Source organism: Pseudorca crassidens, chromosome 12 (assembly GCF_039906515.1).
Source record: "Pseudorca crassidens isolate mPseCra1 chromosome 12, mPseCra1.hap1, whole genome shotgun sequence".
In the NCBI taxonomy this organism is placed as follows: Eukaryota; Metazoa; Chordata; class Mammalia; order Artiodactyla; family Delphinidae; genus Pseudorca; species Pseudorca crassidens.
The window spans coordinates 70,397,069-70,414,116 of NC_090307.1; the positions used below are offsets into that span (position 1 = coordinate 70,397,069).

The 17,048-nt window shown below is 45.1% G+C and overlaps 1 protein-coding gene across 3 annotated transcripts in view; it reads left to right on the forward strand.

Moving 5' to 3' along the window:
* Positions 1–17,048, forward strand: part of CHEK2 (checkpoint kinase 2) — a 40,118-nt gene that overhangs the window by 21,121 nt on the left and 1,949 nt on the right. For 2 of the 3 annotated variants that reach the window (XM_067700365.1, XM_067700366.1), the window contains exons 9-14: positions 5,096–5,157; positions 6,632–6,779; positions 8,441–8,527; positions 9,529–9,692; positions 9,919–10,034; positions 11,049–11,134. In XM_067700365.1, coding sequence (XP_067556466.1) covers positions 5,096–5,157; positions 6,632–6,779; positions 8,441–8,527; positions 9,529–9,692; positions 9,919–10,034; positions 11,049–11,134 — 663 coding nt within the window. The remainder of the gene's footprint in view (positions 1–5,095; positions 5,158–6,631; positions 6,780–8,440; positions 8,528–9,528; positions 9,693–9,918; positions 10,035–11,048; positions 11,135–17,048) is intronic. The other variant, XM_067700367.1, reaches the window with a different exon arrangement.

The window sequence follows — 17,048 nt, forward strand, 5'->3', positions numbered from 1 at the left end:
AGAAAGTTGTACTAGTGGGACTGATCCCATCTTCCTTTTTATTCTTTCTGTTTTGTCATTAATTCATGGGCCCCCATGCAGTCCTGAGCTAGGTAGGCACTGGAGTTAAACTTGAAATGAAACCTTCAGTCTGTCCAGCTAAGGATTGTCTGATTCTGGTTCTTAACCTCCAAACAACAAAAGGTTTCTTCTCCCTTCTCTGACCTGCTCAGACCGTCCTAACAGCAAATAGAAACTAAGAACAACATCACAGGGACACAGTAATTCAATAGCTTCCTTTAGAACTCGTGATGGATCCGAAAACCCATAAGAATGTGAGTGGCTGACCTTCCTGGTTGACTTTCTTCTAATGCCCTTGCAACTTCTTCCTCTTCCCTGCATTCACCTCCTTTTTCCATGGGATCTGGAATCTTGTTAAAGAGAGGAGCCCTCTAATTTTCTGGGGTGGTGTTGCTTCAAACATCCCCCAAAGGTAAACACTTAGAATCCTCAGAGAATTTTCTCTGATGTCAGAAGATCCCCAAACGTAACATTTATGCAAATCCAATGTCCGCTTCAGAGGAGAGGAATTTAAAACCCTAAAAGAGATCTTTGGAGGTATTTGTTGGCAATTTACAGGGGCACTTGAAAGCCCTTGGGAATTAAAGATGGGCTCATGAGTGCATTTTGATGTTTGGGGACATCTTTGGGGACAAAGATGGGCTCATGAGTATGTTTTGATGTTTGGGGACAATGAGTAGAGCCTAGCAGAGTCCAATAGACCCTGGCCTTTGGAGTCCGGTGTTGATTTATCAATTGTCAAATGTTTGTTGTGCCAGCCTGTTTTCTAGGCTCCGGGCAGTGAGCACAGATGGACTTGGTCATCCCTCCTCTTATGTGGCTTCAGTGTAGTGGGAAGACAGACCTGGGTTCCCATCCTTGCTCTAAGCATGTCATTTCACTTTGCAGAGCCTCTATTCCCTCATCTGTACAGTGGAGACAGTAGGATACTTACCTCAAAGGTCAGTGTGAGACTTGAATGAGATGTGTTCATAAAGGTTCAGCACAGGGAACACACTAGGGGAATGACAGTGATCAGTAATTCCCTACCCTTTGCCCTGTAGGACCTAAGTGGAGGGTCTGGGTTGGTGGCTTCTGGTTTCTGAGAGACACTTTCAGCTATGACAGCTGCAGCCCATGGCCCTGGAGATAGTGGGGACTGGAGACAGCCCATGATGGCTCCATCTAGTGGGGGCCTGTTCTTGCTCTGTCAGCTCCCAGCCCCACCCATTCCCAGAAGGGCACTGCCAGTGATGAAGCCAAGCAGACCAAGCAGTTTCCATTCCTTCCTCTCATCTCCTATTCCTTTTCCATGTGTGTGTCTTTTCTTCTGCTTTTCATTTTATCAAAATATCACATGCATCTCCCTCCCTGCATTTTAAAACTCTTGCAGCATTTTTTTTTTTTAGCGGTACGCGGGCCTGTCACTGTTATGGCCTCTCCCGTTGCGGAGCACAGACCCCAGACACGCAGGCTTAGCGGCCATGGCTCACGGACCCAGCTGCTCCGTGGCATGTGGGATCCTCCCAGACCGGGCCACGAACCTGTGTCCCCCGCATCGGCAGGCGGACTCTCAACCACTGAGCCACCAGGGAAGCCCTCAGCTTTTTTTTTTTTAAGAATTTTTTAAAAATTAATTTTTTTTGGAGTATAGTTGCTTTACAATGTTATGTTAGTTTCTGCTGTGCAGCAAAGTGAATCAGTTATACGTATATATATCCACTCTTTTTTAGATTTCCTTTCCGTTTAGGTCACCACAGAGCATTAAGTAGAGTTCCCTGTGCTCTACAGTAGGTTCTCATTAGTTATGTCATACATAATAGTGTATGTATGTCAGTCCCAATTCATCCCATCCTCCCCGTCCCGCCTTGCTAACCATAAGTTTGTTCTCTACATCTGTGAGTCTATTTCTGCTTTGCAAATAAGTTCACCTGTACCATTTCTCTAGATTTCACATATAAGCAATATTATACGATATTTATTTTTCTCTTTCTGACTTTCTTCACTCTGTATGACAGTCTCTAGGTCCATCCACATCTCTGCAAATGGCACTATTTCATTCCTTTTTATGGCTGGGTAATATTCCATTGTATATATATGTACCACATCTTCTTTATCCATTCCTCTGTTGGTGGACATTTAGGTTGCTTCCATGTCCTGGGTATTGTAAATAGTGCTGCATTGAACATCGGGGTGATTTTTAAATAATTTACCTCTGTATTTCTACATAATACACATAAACTGCTCTCTCTTGGTTTATTAATGATAATAGCTCATTGCCTTCCTGTTATATGAGAATTTCAGCTCTCCTTTCCTTTCTGTTCCTCTTAATGTAATACTACAGTGCATATTCAGTGTTTCCATTATTGTGACAATAACAAATGGTCATGCAGAGCCAAGTATACTATGATATGATCATAGGTAAGGAGAGGTGGAAATGGTTTGCTCTCAGCCTGACCCCATGGCTGTTTATTCCATGACCAAAACGTGGCTGGCAGGGCTCACGCTCAGTGGGTGGTGTGTCTGTTATTGATGTTGATGGTATTAATCTGGGCAGCATATGGGTGTCTCCTGTGTGCCAGCTGCTCTGCTGAGTGTTGGTCTCAGAAAGGTAAGTAAGACTTGACTCAGCCCATGCAGTGAAAGGAGACTTGTGGTGGGTGTCAGTTTCCTCGTGGGGCAACACGGATTAGAGCCACTGCAGGAAGTGTGGATCTCAATTCCAAGGGGGACATTTGAGATGGGGCTTGATGCCTGAGGCCAAGTGTTCCAGAAGGCTGGGTCACCAGGCCTAGAGGGTAGTGTGAGCAAAAGTGTGACACAGGGAGAGAATCTGAGGTGGGCCGGGAGTTTTGTGGCCTGGAAAGGAGGATTTCTGGGACAGGTCGCAGGAGATGAGGCTGGGGTGGTGGGTGGGGACAGGACGAGGCTGGGTCTTGAAGGGCTTGCTAATCCCTGCTGAGAAGTTGGAATTTAGCCTCTAGGCAGCAAGGTGCTAAAGGATTTCTTTTTTCTTGTCTTCCTCCCTTCCTTTCCTCCTCCTCACTCTTCTCTCTTTCTTCCTTTAAGTAAGTTAAAATTATATAATATTTGACATGTGTAAAATAAGTGTAAATTATAAAGCAAACCAATAAAGTGAACACCTTTGAACTCACCATTAATTTAACAACAAAAACTTTGCCCATACAATTAAATTTACCTCATACTCTTTGATGTCTGTCGAGACTTGCCTTTTCCACTCGGCATTGTATTTCCAAGATCCATTGTGCTGGGGAGGCTGTGGGGCATTCATTCACCACTGTCTAACAGTTCATCATGGGGAGATACCACTTGGAGGATTTTTTTCTTTAAGATTTATTTATTATTTATTTATTTAGTTTATGTTTGGCTGCATCAGGTCTTAGTTGTGGCACGTGGGATCTTTGCTGAGGTGTGCGGGATGTTTCATTCCGGCGCATGGGCTCTAGTTTGCGGCACACAGGCTCTCTCGTTGAGGTGCTTGAGCTCAGTAGTTGGGACGTGCGGGCTTAGTTGCCCCACAGTATGTGGGATCTTAGTTCCCCTACCAGGGATCGAACCTGTGTCCCCTGCCATTGTAAGGTAGATTCTTTACCACTGGACCACCAGGGAAGTCCCTACTTGGAGGATTTTAATCAGCGATGGAAGTGATGAAATTTGCTTTGTAGCAAGATCACTCTGGCAGGTTTTGCTATTCTTTTTAATCTAAAATCTAAAAATCTTATGGGACTTGCCTGGCGGTCCAGTGGTTAAGACTCTGTGCTGCCAATGCAGGGGGCACGGGTTTGATCCCTGGTTGGGGAACTAAGATCCCACATGCTGTAGGTTGTGACCAAAAATAAATAAATAAATAAGTAAAAATCTTACAGCTCTCTTCTCTTTAATTCTTTTTTTTTTTATAAATTTATTTATTTACTTTTGGCCATGTTGGGTCTTTGTTGCTGCGCGTGGGCTTTCTCTAGTTGTGGCGAGTGGGGGCTACTCTTTGTTGCGGTGCGCGGGCTTCTCATTGCGGTGGCTTCTTTTGTTGCGGAGCATGGGCTCTAGGCACATGGGCTTCAGGAGTCGTGGCACGTGGGCTCTAGAGCGCAGTCTCAGCAGTTGTGGCACACGGGCTTAGTTGCTCCACGGCATGTGGGATCTTCCCGGACCAGGGCTTGAATCCATGTCCCCTGCATGAGAAGGTGGATTCTTAACTATTGCGCCACCAGGGAAGCCCTTCCCTTTAATTCAGACATAACCACAACCCTCTTCTCTGCTGGGTGGGAGTGTATGTCCCTAATAGATACTCACCACATCATTTTTCTACCCCGACCACTAGCTTTACTGTCAGTCATTTGTACTATGAAAACAATAGGTGTGCTTTCCAAGTATAAAATCATTCTATTAAATATGCATTTTAAACTGTACAATACTAGTCTCTGTTGTTCTTCAGCAAATGCACCCAGCATTGATCAGAGGTCACAAACTATGAGCTAAAGATGTGTGTGTGTGTCTCTCTCCTCCACCCCACAGATGCGCTGTAGAGTTCGAATGAAACTGGAATTTCCCTCTTCTCTTGGAAAATGGAGGATCTTTTCACATGGGGTGCCCTGTGGTGCCAGTTGCTTGGAGCTGTATAGCCCTGCTGTCTGGCAGGATGGCTGGGCTCCCCACCTGGCCTGCTCCCTTTATTCATGCTACCTGCTAGGCTCCCAGGTTCCTTAGGTGTCCTCGAGTCCTTGTGCTTGGGGGTCAGTGAGGAGGAAGGCTGGGAGGAGACTGGCCTCCCTTCCTTGGCACCAGCCTTGTATACAAAGCGTGAACTGCTCTCTTACCAGCTTGGTGGGGTGGAGAGTTTCTTGTATTTTCTCACTCAGGAGCCAGCTGTGCTGTGTTCTGCCTTCCCCTGTGCGTGGAATTCAAAGTGTACCGAGGCAGGGGGCCAGAGGCCTGGTCTGGGCCTCCTTGACCCCTTGGGTGGATGTCCTGAGTTCTGCTCTTGGGGTTTTCCTCTTGGGGAGCTTCTCACTACTTTTCCTCTTTTTTCCCCTTTTAGCCTTGTATCATCAAGATTAAAGACTTTTTTGATGCCGAAGATTATTATATTGTTTTGGAATTGTGAGTAGTAAACTTTTTTTTGTTTCCATTTAAACGTTTATAAGCCACCAAAGAGCCTAATGGTGGCTTGCATTTATCCATCCTGGGGACCCTCAGTGTATGTATGTGGTGGGGGGTTAGTATCGATTCTGAAATCCCTCTAGTGTGTCCAAAGGCATGTGGATCTGAGGCTTGTGTTTGAATCTTACTCTGCTGGTGACTGATTGTCTACCCATGGGTTAGTTTACTTCACCTCTCTGAGTCTCATATTCCCTGTGTTAAATTGGGGTAATAATGATAACCCCAGGCACAGATGCATAAGGTTCAAATGCTGTGAGGGCTGGAAATCCCCCAGCAGAGCACCTGGCACACTAGGTGCTCGAACACAGGTACATATTATTACTCTGAAATAACTGGCCTGGGTGGCCCTTGCTGCTTGGGATCATAGTACCAGGTTGCATGGTGACACCTGAGTATCTTTCAGGTGCTGGTTTTCTTGCAGGTTTATTTGGTGTGATTAAAATAATTTCCTGTCTCATTCCTGGAGAGACCTGTTTTGATGTTCGTTCTGCATAAATGTGCAGTGTTTCTGGGAGTGGCTGTCATGGCAGAGAGACAAGGCTTTACTCCTGAGCGGGAAACAGTGGCTATGCTGGCTGACCATTAAGATTATAGAGTAAATAGCAGCCCCAGTCATAGCACTAGGACAGACTGGACAGCCCTTGTACTTAAGGGAATATCTGTTGCTATGAAATAGGAGATTGTTATTTGACTGGATCTAGTTAAAACATTTTAATAATAATAGTAATAGTAATACAATAACAGTAACTGATACTAATTAAGCACTTAATATGAGCCAAGTCCTGCTCTAAGCACGTCACAGGGATTGACTCATTTAACTTTCCTGTCATCCAGATTACTTACAAGTTATTGGTGAGTTACTGTTTTTGGGTCCACTTTACAGAAATGAGAACTGAATTGCAGAGGGATTGAATAATCTTGCCAAGCATCTCCACTGTGCCAGGTGCTTTACCTACATCAGTTATCTCTTAATTTTTACAACAGCCATCAAGGTAGGTGGGATTTTATCCCCATTTTTTGAGGAGATAGAAACAAGCTCAGAGAGGTTGTGTAACTTGCCCAAAGTCCCACAGCTGGGAAGTGGTAGAGCTGGGCTTCAGACCCCAGTTGATTGTAGGTTCCTGCTTTCTCCTCTACACCAATCTCAGAACCACCTGGGGTGCACAATAAAAATGCAGACTCCTGGGTCCCACCTCTGATCTACTGCATCAGATTTTTTAAAAGCTCCCCAAGCGTCTGCAATTCCCACCGTGGTCTTCCTCCATCTTTCCTTGTTCCTTAGTTTCCAATGGGCACATCTTTGTTGTGGACGAGGCTTATTACCTTACTGCTTTTACAAATGGGAGTCGAGTGAATGAACACTTTGCTTGTATTAATGAGTTTGCTTTGTTTGTGTTATTCTCTTCCTTCCAAGTGAGTTTCCCTCCAGGAATGAACCCCCTGCTTTGCCTGTGTGTTTCAGGATGGAAGGAGGAGAGCTGTTTGATAGGGTGGTGGGAAATAAGCGCCTGAAAGAAGCTACATGCAAACTCTATTTTTACCAGATGCTCCTGGCTGTGCAGGTAAGAGAAGCCCTTGCTGCTTTTGAGAGTGTACTTTCTTTTAAGTGTTACTCTCCCAGTTAGGCAGAAGATGCGGGACCAGGGATAAAAACCCAGAGAACAGAGTGTGTGTGTGGGTTGTTCCATTCTTGGCAAAAACATCCCACCCCTTTGACTCAGATGAGAAAGCTCTTGCTGTGAGGCTTAAGAGAGTAAAAAAAAAAACGAAGTTAAAGAAATAAACATATTCCCACATGGCCTCTCTTTAGCTTGGAGGTATTCCTGGAGGGGAAGGGATCTCTACTGCTGCCTGATCCCTGCAAAAATCCCCCTTACCTCAAGGGGGGAGCTGGGCAGGTATGAGGACAGATCACACCCCATGGCACAGTGCTAGGGGTTTCTTACACATGTAGTATCTTGTTAACTGTAGCAGGCACGCGGGCAGGGCATGCTCTGCCTTCTCTTCAATATTCGGGGCAAGTGTTGGGTGGAGGAACAGCTGATGGCACCCTGCATGCTTCAGAGAACATCACCCTTTCTCAACCCAGATTTGGTTGTGGCGATTCCCTGCCAAGGCCTCTTCCCTTGAGAACATACTGTATGCAAGAGATGCAGTGATTGGGAGCAGCTCTTGCATTGGGTGAGGATTGAGGGAGATTTTCCAGGGGCTGGTCTACCTGGGTGCCCACCCTGGGGGCTTCACCAGATGAGTGGAGGTGTCTTGGAGGATTTTTCCTCTAGGCCAGAGGGATATCCAGAGAAAATTGAAGCGCATAAATACCTAACCAGTGCTTTACTCTCTTAATGGTTTGTTCCCAACCTTATATTATACCAAGAATATTAAGATGAATTGAGTACAGATCAGTGGATGTGGGAAACTTGTTTTTCCTAAAGAAATATGACTTAGTATATACAAATGAATACACAAAGAAATATCACCATTCTATTTCAGCCATAGTTTTCAAAGACTAATCTTTGCATCAAGGAATATGTTAACTCTGGGTGTTCAAACAGATAATCTACACATGTGTACTTTACACAGTCCCTTTAAAAATATTCTCAGGGATGGAATAACCAAATGTACTATTTTGGTGGAATTTTTATAGTTTAAGATGGTCTCATAATATTTTATATCATCCATTTACATTTTTTATTGAAATTGACATCTTCTGTTTCTGCCAATATGAAGGGATAGTTATTATTTTGAAGAGTGAAGTAAAATGTCTACTGTCATAAGTTGCCTTTTTCATTTTTCTACTTTTTTTTTTTGCGGTACGCGGGCCTTTCACTGTTGTGGCCTCTCCCGTTGCGGAGCACAGGCTCCGGATGCGCAGGCTCAGCGGCCATGGCTCACGGGCCTAGCCGCTCTGCAGCATGTGGGATCTTCCCATACCGGGGCACGAACCCGCGCCCCCTGCATCTGCAGGCGGATTCTCAACCACTGCGCCACCAGGGAAGCCCCATTTTTCTACTTTTTTAAAGAGTTTCTTACAAACAAATTTGTAAACACTAATCCATTTATCCAGTGGTTTTCTATGATTTGGGGGAATATGGTTGTGAGTAACATGGCTTACAGTTTCATCCAGCTGTAAAGTGTGTGTGTGTGTGTGTCTCTCTCTCTCTCTCTCTCTACTCACATACTACTCGATATATCTAAGGGTCATGCCTGTCTTTCTATGCAGTACCTTCACGAAAATGGCATTATACATCGGGACTTAAAGCCAGAGAATGTTCTACTCTCATCTCAAAAAGAGGACTGCCTTATAAAGGTAAGAAATGTATGTTTTATATGTGGCCAGTAGATTTCTGTTCAGAAACTGTTTTTAAATTCATCAAGTAAAAAGTAGGACCATAAAAAGGTAGAGAACTTGACCTTCCCACTTTTAGCAATTCTTTTAGAGATCAGATGGTATTGCTCCAATCCAGATGTAATGAGCATTTATTGAGCTCCATTGTGTATAAGCCACTTTCATCTTCAGAGGGAGGAAGTAGGGGTCTAGATGGGAGAAACACATCCCCTGTCTTCCTCTGTTTAAAACAGCACTTCCCAATCCTGGCTTCATTTTAGATTCCTCTGTTGATTTAAAAAAAAAAACAAACAGGGCTTCCCTGGTGGCGCAGTGGTTGAGAGTCCGCCTGCCAATGCAGGGGACATGGGTTCGTGCCCCGGTCCAGGAAGATCCCACATGCCGCGGAGCGGCTGGGCCCGTGAGCCATGACCGCTGAGCCTGCGCGTCTGGAGCCTGTGCTCCGCAACGGGAGAGGCCACAACAGTGAGAGGCCCACGTACTGCAAAAAAAAAACCCAAAAAAACCACCCAAACAAACCGTGACACCAAGCCTACGCCTCAGAATCACTGTAGATGGCACCCAGGTGTAAATATTTTCCTCAGGCTCCTCGGGTATTCCAGTTTGCAGCCAAGGTTGAGAAACCGGGGTCTAAGGAGAACCAGGAATAACTAATTAGAATTCTAGAGTGTCTGTTTACGGTTATAAGCCTTTCGTAAGGTTACAGAAAACCCAGATCTAAGTTGAGAAAACCTGGGCCTTTAAGTTCCTTGGCTCAGGAATTTTCATTTAAGCAAAATTAAATAACTTGCAGAGTTTAAAATTACCTTACCAAAACATCAATGTGTAGATTCCAGATTAATGGCAGCATGAACCATAGGATAGGAACTGTTCTAATCTGCATGTCTTTTGGGACTGGCAGACTATGTTACTCTTTATTTTATGATGTCATTAAAAGTGATTCCCTTTTGTCCTTGCTTTAGATTACTGATTTTGGGCAGTCCAAGATTTTGGGGGAGACCTCTCTGATGAGAACCTTATGTGGTACCCCCACTTACCTGGCTCCTGAGGTTCTTAATTCTTTTGGGACTGCTGGATATAACCGTGCTGTGGACTGCTGGAGTTTAGGAGTTATTCTTTTCATTTGGTAAGAAAAAGTTTTCATCTCTTCAGACTCTGGTTGGAGGTATTTAGGTGAAATCAGCAATGTGTCCAGGTCGAGAGCTTGTGTTTAATTTAGGTCACTTATTTTGACCATCAATTTAAAGCAACACCTAATTTTTCATGATGCTGAAAAAGAAATCGATGTATCCATGAATGCCACTGAGAATGCCACTTGATTTCTTTTCCTTTCTCTCTCTACCAACATTAAGCCTTAGTGGGTATCCACCTTTCTCTGAGCATAAGACTCACGTGTCACTGAAGGATCAGATCACCAGTGGAAAATGCAACTTCATTCCTGAAGTCTGGTCAGAGGTCTCAGAGAAGGGTATGGATACGAAAGGGTTAAGAATTTGTGGTTTGCTAGAATGTGTGTGTGCCGTGGTGGGAATTTCTTTTCAAATTCTGTGATGTTTTCTCCTGTCAATCCTGTTCTTATTTTCTGTTGTTAGTTTTGCACCATTTGAGAGGCAAAGGAAATTATTAGGAACTTGGGCTCCAGAGCCAGGCTGATGTAGGCTCGTGTCCCGGGTCAGCTACTTCCTAGCTCTGTGACCTTAGGCAAGTTATTTAACATCTCTGGGTCTCCATTTCATTTATTTGTAAAAGGGGCACAATAAACCCCTACCTTAAGGGGTTTTGTGAGGGTTAAGTGTAATATGCTCACTGTGCCTGGTATCTATTTAAGTGTGCAAAATAATGGGTAACTTTTTAGTTACAAGGTCTCCTTTGAATTAGTAAGCACAGCAAGAGCTAAATGTAATTACTTTGTATTTTAGAATTTAAAAGGGTAACTTTGTAATTCTCAAAAGAAAAAGTAGAAAACTAAAACAATGTACCACAGATGATTGTGCTAAGTGTCACAGTGTCTAAGGAATAATATTGCAATATACAACCAGCCTCCACTTGTTGCTGGCCGTCAAGTTTTGTTTCTGCTCCTTTGTTTCAAGGAGCGAGCTCTCGCTGGCCGAGGAGCTCTCACCATCACTCTGTGGGTCTTGGAGAGAGTTGGCTGAACATCCTGAGTTTTAGAACTGGGGGAAGTTCATCTTTAATTAGTTTGAACTTGAGTCCAGCAAGGAGAGTAGGGATGGAGAGCTAAGAGGTTGTGATGTCTGAGCAGGGAGTGTTGGGGAGCATCATTGTCGTTCCTGGTGTTCTAGAGCACGTGGACAAATACAGAGTGGGGAGGATTAGGGGGCCATGCCTACTGATCACAATGACCTCAGCCCCTCTCTCCTCTTTCTGGATGTTGGCCTGTGATTCTGGCATACTCTAATTTTGTTGATTTAATGCCTTTATCCTTCTCACTGTGATTTGCCAAATTATCTTACTGCTTTAGCTCTGGACCTCGTCAAGAAGTTGTTGATAGTGGATCCAAAGGCACGTTTTACGACAGAAGAAGCTTTAAGACACCCGTGGCTTCAGGTGTGTATGGGGCAGTGCCTGCCAGCCTAAAATACCCGGGCAGCCCTGAACGGTGCCTGAGAGATGGGGAAGAGGATGAAAACATACGTTTGCTTTGTTGGGTCTGTTTAATGCAATTTTTAAAGACTGAGGTTTAGGTGTGTCGGTATGTGTATGTTTGTCTGTGGGTCTGAGCGTGGGTGTGTCTCGTGTTTGTGTGCAACCTTTACAACTTGACCTGGATAGACAAGCTCACTTTATGGCCTGTCCTGGTTCCACTTGGCTTCCCTGTGTCTGCGGTTCAGTTGTGTTCCATTGTGCTCCTTTGAGAGATTGTTCTAGCTCCAAATTTCCACCCTAGCTATGTCCTTCTCTTCTCTCAAACACCGTACCCCAGACGGGCGGGATGGGCTGCGTTCCAGCCATCTTCAACCTTAGATCAGGGAAGCAGGGGTGGCAGGAGGGGAGCAGCCTCGCTGGGGTAGAATCTGGCTATTTCTGAAGCCCAAGTGATTGGGCATGAGGGGTCCCACTTCTCGTTCATGGTGAGTCAGCATGCCGTTAGCAGATTGTCACCTGTGCCTTTCAAGTCTGCATTTCCTCTGTGTCCCTGCTGGGGGTTGTGGCTGCCATTAGATTATGTACTGATCTCATTCGAGCTGCCAGGGTTGGAAGTCCTTAGTGGCTTTGGTGGGCTAGTCTTTGGTGTTAGAATTCACTATGGCCTCGGGCAGGCTTTTTGATGGATGCCAGGTCTTCTGTTAAGTGGAGTTCCTTTCAGCACAGCCATATGCCTTTCTGTTAACTTTCATTTGGTCTCTGTTTCCTGTGGGGATGGGGGACTTAACCAGGTTGTTTGAGCTGGAGGCTCACATACTGTGGGAATTTCTAGTCCAGGAACTCCTTGGGCCATCTAGTCTCAGCACTGTGCTTCTGGAGCTCTGGGAAGAGTGTCCTCGTTCTTTCTCTCTTCCAGCCCTCCACACCGAACAGTTCTGCTCAGGCCAGCTCAGGTTGAGAACGAGAAATCCTTACAAGAAACAAAAAGTAGATATATGTGTTTGGGATGTTGCCCTGGAAACAGCAGTCCCTCCAGAAAAAAATCTGTCAGATGATTTAGCACTTAATAGACCACACAGATTTGAAACTGCAGGACCCTAGAGAAAAGGAATTTGGAAATAAAGGGTGCCTTTGCATGTGGGGACTTAATTTTGATGAAAAAGAAAACATTCCTCTTGGCTCTTTTCATGGGCCTTAATAGGGAAACTCTTGGGGGCCAGATATGGAGGTAGAGGAGCTGTGTTAATCTTGAAGAAAACAGAGCTTGCCAGTTAGGCCTGGGAACAGGGTTTACATCTGCCCAAAATGTACAAACAAGCATAGCCTATTTTTCTTGTACTTTTTGTCTCAAAATTGTTAACAACTAAGGAAAAGGTGAAATTCAACCCTGCCACAGGGGTCTCACTTGAATACTCTTTTGTCCACATTTTATTTTTGCAGCAGAAGGCGGAGTGAACATTCAGTGAGGACGAGGATGCCAAGTGCCCACAAAAATCACCTGCTGGTGACAGTTTAGGTTTCATTTTGGGAAAATTCAGTGTTTTTGAGGAAACTAAATGGTTTTACGGGTCTGGCACTGGACTGAGTGTTTGGAATGTGAATTCTGATCTCTTTTTTGTTATTAACAGTGTCCAATTTTGGGCGCATCCCTTATACCCACCTTTGACCTCATGTTCACTTCTTTTTTTTTTTTAAAATTAATTAATTTATTTATTTTTGGCTGCGTTGAGTCTTTGTTGCTGTGCGTGGGTTTTCTCTAGCTGCGGCGAGAGGGGGCTACTCTTCATTGCGGTGCGAGGGCTTCTCATTGCAGTGGCTTCTCTTGTTGCGGAGCCCGGGCTCTAGGCACGCGGGCTTCAGTAGTTGTGGCATGCGGGCTCAGTAGTTGTGGCTCGCGGGCTCTAGAGTGCAGGCTTAGTAGCTGTGGTGCACGGGCTTAGTTGCTCCGCGGCATGTGGGATCTTCCCGGACAAGGGCATGCACCCATGTCCCCTGCACTGGCAGGCGGATTCCTAACCACTCTGCCACCGTGGAAGTCCATGTTTACTTCTTGAAATAGAGGATTTTTTCCTGCTTAACTTGGAGGCATATTACAATGTCACATTTTTGAATAGATTGTAGACATCTCAAAGGAAGGGTATTTACAGATACACATTCTATCTGTGGTATGTAATGATCTCCTTTTTCAGATTACTGCTTACCGATGACTCTTTTTATTTTCATTTCTGGCTGTGCCATGGCTTGTGGGAACTTAGTTCTCCAACCAGGTACTGAATGCGGGCCCCAGCAGTGAAAGCACTGAGTCCTAACCACTTGACTGCCAGGGAATTCCCAACTGATGACTTCTTTTAAATACAGGCTTAAATAGGCTTGTGGTCATTTCTGTTTGGCTGCATGGTTTCATCTCTTCACGCATTCATTCATGCTTTCAGAGGACAGGTAAGGAGCTCATGTGTCAAGCACTGTTAGGCACTGTGGATACACAGTCCAGGTGGCGGCCAACCCTGACTACAGAGCAGTGAGCTACATGTGGTAATAGGGGTAGGCACAGAGTATGGAGGATCCCCAGGATGAGGACTGCCCACAGGGCTTCTGGTACCCACAAGTTCACACGGTGTGGAGACTGTCTAAGGGCAGGGTGGCCTGGGGATGACATAGCAGTATTACTTTGCTCAGGCTGCCATAACAGAGTACCACTGACTGGGTGGTTTAAACAATAGAAATTTATTTTCTCACAATTCTGGAGGCTGGAAGTCCAATTTCAAAGTGCCAGCAGGTTTGGTTTCTCCTGAGGCCTCTTTCATTGCCCTTCAGGTGGCTGCCTTCTCTGTGTGTCTTCACTTGGTCTTTTCTCTGTGTGCTTACATCCCTGGTGTCTTCTTCTTTTCTTATGAGAACATCAGCTATAATGGATTAAGGCCCCACCCTAAGAGCCCAATTTAAACAAAAAATTTATTATATTTAAGTATGGTTGCTTTACAATGTTGTGTTGGGCTTCCCTGGTGGCACAGTGGTTAAGAATCCACCTGCCAATGCAGGGGACATGGGTTTGAGCCCTGGTCCGGGAAGATCCCACATGCCACGGAGCAACTAAGCCTGTGCACCACAACTACTGAGCCTGCGCTCTAGAGCCTGTGAGCCACAACTACTGAGCCCGTGAGCCACAACTGCTGAAGCCCGTGCGCCTAGAGCCTGTGCTCCGTCAGAAGCCACCGCAATGAGAAGCCCACCCACCACAACGAAGAGTAGCTCCTGGTCGCTGCAACTAGAGAAAGCCCGTGCACAGCAACAAAGACCCAATGCAGCCAAAAGTAAATAAATAAATAAATTTATATTTTAAAAAAATGTGTTCATTTCTGCTGTACAGCAAAGTGATTCAGTTATATATATGTATACATTCTTTTTCATATTATTTTCCATTATGGTTTATCACAGGATATTGAGTATGGTTCCCTGTGCTATACAGTAGAACCTTGTTGTTTATCCATTCTCGATATAATAGTTTGCATCTGCTAATCCCAAATTCCCAGTCCATCCCTCTCCCACCCCTACTCCCCCTTGGCAACCACGAGTCTGTTCTTCATGTCTGTGAGTCTGTTTCTGTTTCATAGATAAGTTGATTTGTGTTATATTTTAGATTCCACATATAAGTGATATCATATTATAATCTCTAGGTCCATCCATGTTGCTGCAAATGGCATTATTTCATTCTTTTTTATGGCTGAGTAGTATTCCATTGTATGTATGCACCACATCTTTATCCATTCATCTGTCGATGGACATTTAGGTTGTTTGGCTATTGTAAATAGTGCTGCTATGAATATACGGGTGCATGTGTCTTTTTGAATTATAGTTTTTTTTTTTTTTTGCTGTACTTGGGCCTCTCACTGTTGTGGCCTCTCCCGTTGCGGAGCACAAGCTCCGGACGCGCAGGCTCAGCAGCCATGGCTCACGGGCCCAGCCGCTCCGCGGCATGTGGGACCTTCCTGGACCGGGGCACAAACCCATGTCCCCTGCATCGGCAGGCGGACTCTCAACCACTGCACCACCAGGGAAGCCCCTGAATTATAGTTTTGTCCAGATATATGCCCAGGAGTGGGATTGCTGGATCATATGGCAACTATTTTTAGTTTTTTGAGGAACCTGCATACTGTTTTTCCATAGTGGCTGCACCAATTTACATTCCTACCAACAGTGTAGGAGGGTTCCCTTTTCTCCAAATCCTCTCCAGCATTTTTAATTTGTAGACTTTTTAACGATGGCCATTTTGACCAGTGTGAAGTGGCACCTCATTGTAATTTTGATTTGCATCCCTCTAGTAATTAGCGATGTTGAGCATCTTTTCAGGTGCCTGTTGGCCATCTGTATGTCTTCTTTGGAGAAATGTCTGTTTAGGTCTTCTGCCCATTTTTTGATTGGGTTGTTTGATTTTTTTTGTTATTGAGCTGTATGAGCTGTTTATGTATTTTGGAAATTAAGCCCTTGTTGCTCGAATCATTTGCAAATATTTTCTCCCAATCTGTAGGCTGTCCTTTGGTTTTGTTTGTAACTACAAACAAAACCTTTGCTGTACAAAAGCTTGTAAGTTTGATAAGGTCCCATTTGTTTACTTTTGCTTTTATTTCTATTGCCTTGGGAGGCTGACCTAAGAAAACAATGGTACGATTTATGTCAGAATGTTTTGCCTATATTCTCTTCTAGGAGTTTTATGGTGTCATGTCTTATATTTAAGCTAAGAGCCTCATTTTAACTTAATTATCTGTTTGAAGGCCCTGTCTCCAAATACAGTCACAATTCTGGGGGTTGGGCTTCAACATATAAATGGGGTCTGGGGGGGGCACAATTCAGTCATAACTCACACAGTTCAGCCATGACAATCACAATTCAGTTGCCACAGCGACGGGGGAATAGCATTTTCAACATTGGTTGGGTCCCTCTGATATGGAGGCCCCTGTGCTTATTACAGTGCCTGGCATCTAAGCGGTCTCAACTGTTCACTGAATGAATGAGGGAGGTGGGTGGGCAGGGAGGCACAGAGGGCATTTCTGGCGGAGGCTGTAAGCAGGTGTAGGAGGAAATAAGGAATGGACCTTTGAGAGTGGCCTTGCTGAGAAGTGAGATCCTAGAGGACAGTGTGGAGTGGAATCCAGATGAACTTGGCACTTGGGCAGTGGGGAGCTACACTGAATGATGCAATAAACAGTGATGGAAGCAGGTGATTCTAGCTACTAGATGTAGAACAGGTGAATTCATCCTCGAGCACTAATTTTTCTATATCCATCAAATTGCTGAATATTGAAGGCCTTCACTCCTAGGTCCTTTCTCCGCACCCACCATGGTGCACTTGGCGTAGTGGGAGGAGTGGAGCGGGGGTTGGATGGAAAAGTACATGAGGATTTGGAAGTGGGCTGCTCTGGGTCTGTATTCTGCACATGCTACTTGTGAGTGGCTGAGCTCAGCTTTCAGCTGGCCCCAAAGCCCAAGTCCTAGTCCTGGGTGTTTCACCTTTCTGAAGGTAGGGAGGGCTGTCACCTCTCAGGGCTCCCAGATGCAGAAGTGAGTCCTGCAGAAGTGATTATTCATGGAGGTGGGCAGGAGTTTTCTGTGTACCCTGCCCCACCCCTCATTTCCCTCTCCAGCAGCAAGAAACACCTGTTCACTTTTTTTTCTCATTAGCTCTGGGATATTGTGGGCTTGAAGTCCTTCTGGCAACTTGTGCAGTGCTTGCTGCGTGAATTTTCCTCGGGTGCAGGGTTGCTTTGTTAGGGTGGCCCTGGTAACTGGTCTCATTGTTGGCAGTGGGAGGGGGGACCTCCTGGAAAGATCTGGGGAGCAGCATGGAGCCAACCCCAGCCTTTGACCTCCTGATCGCCAT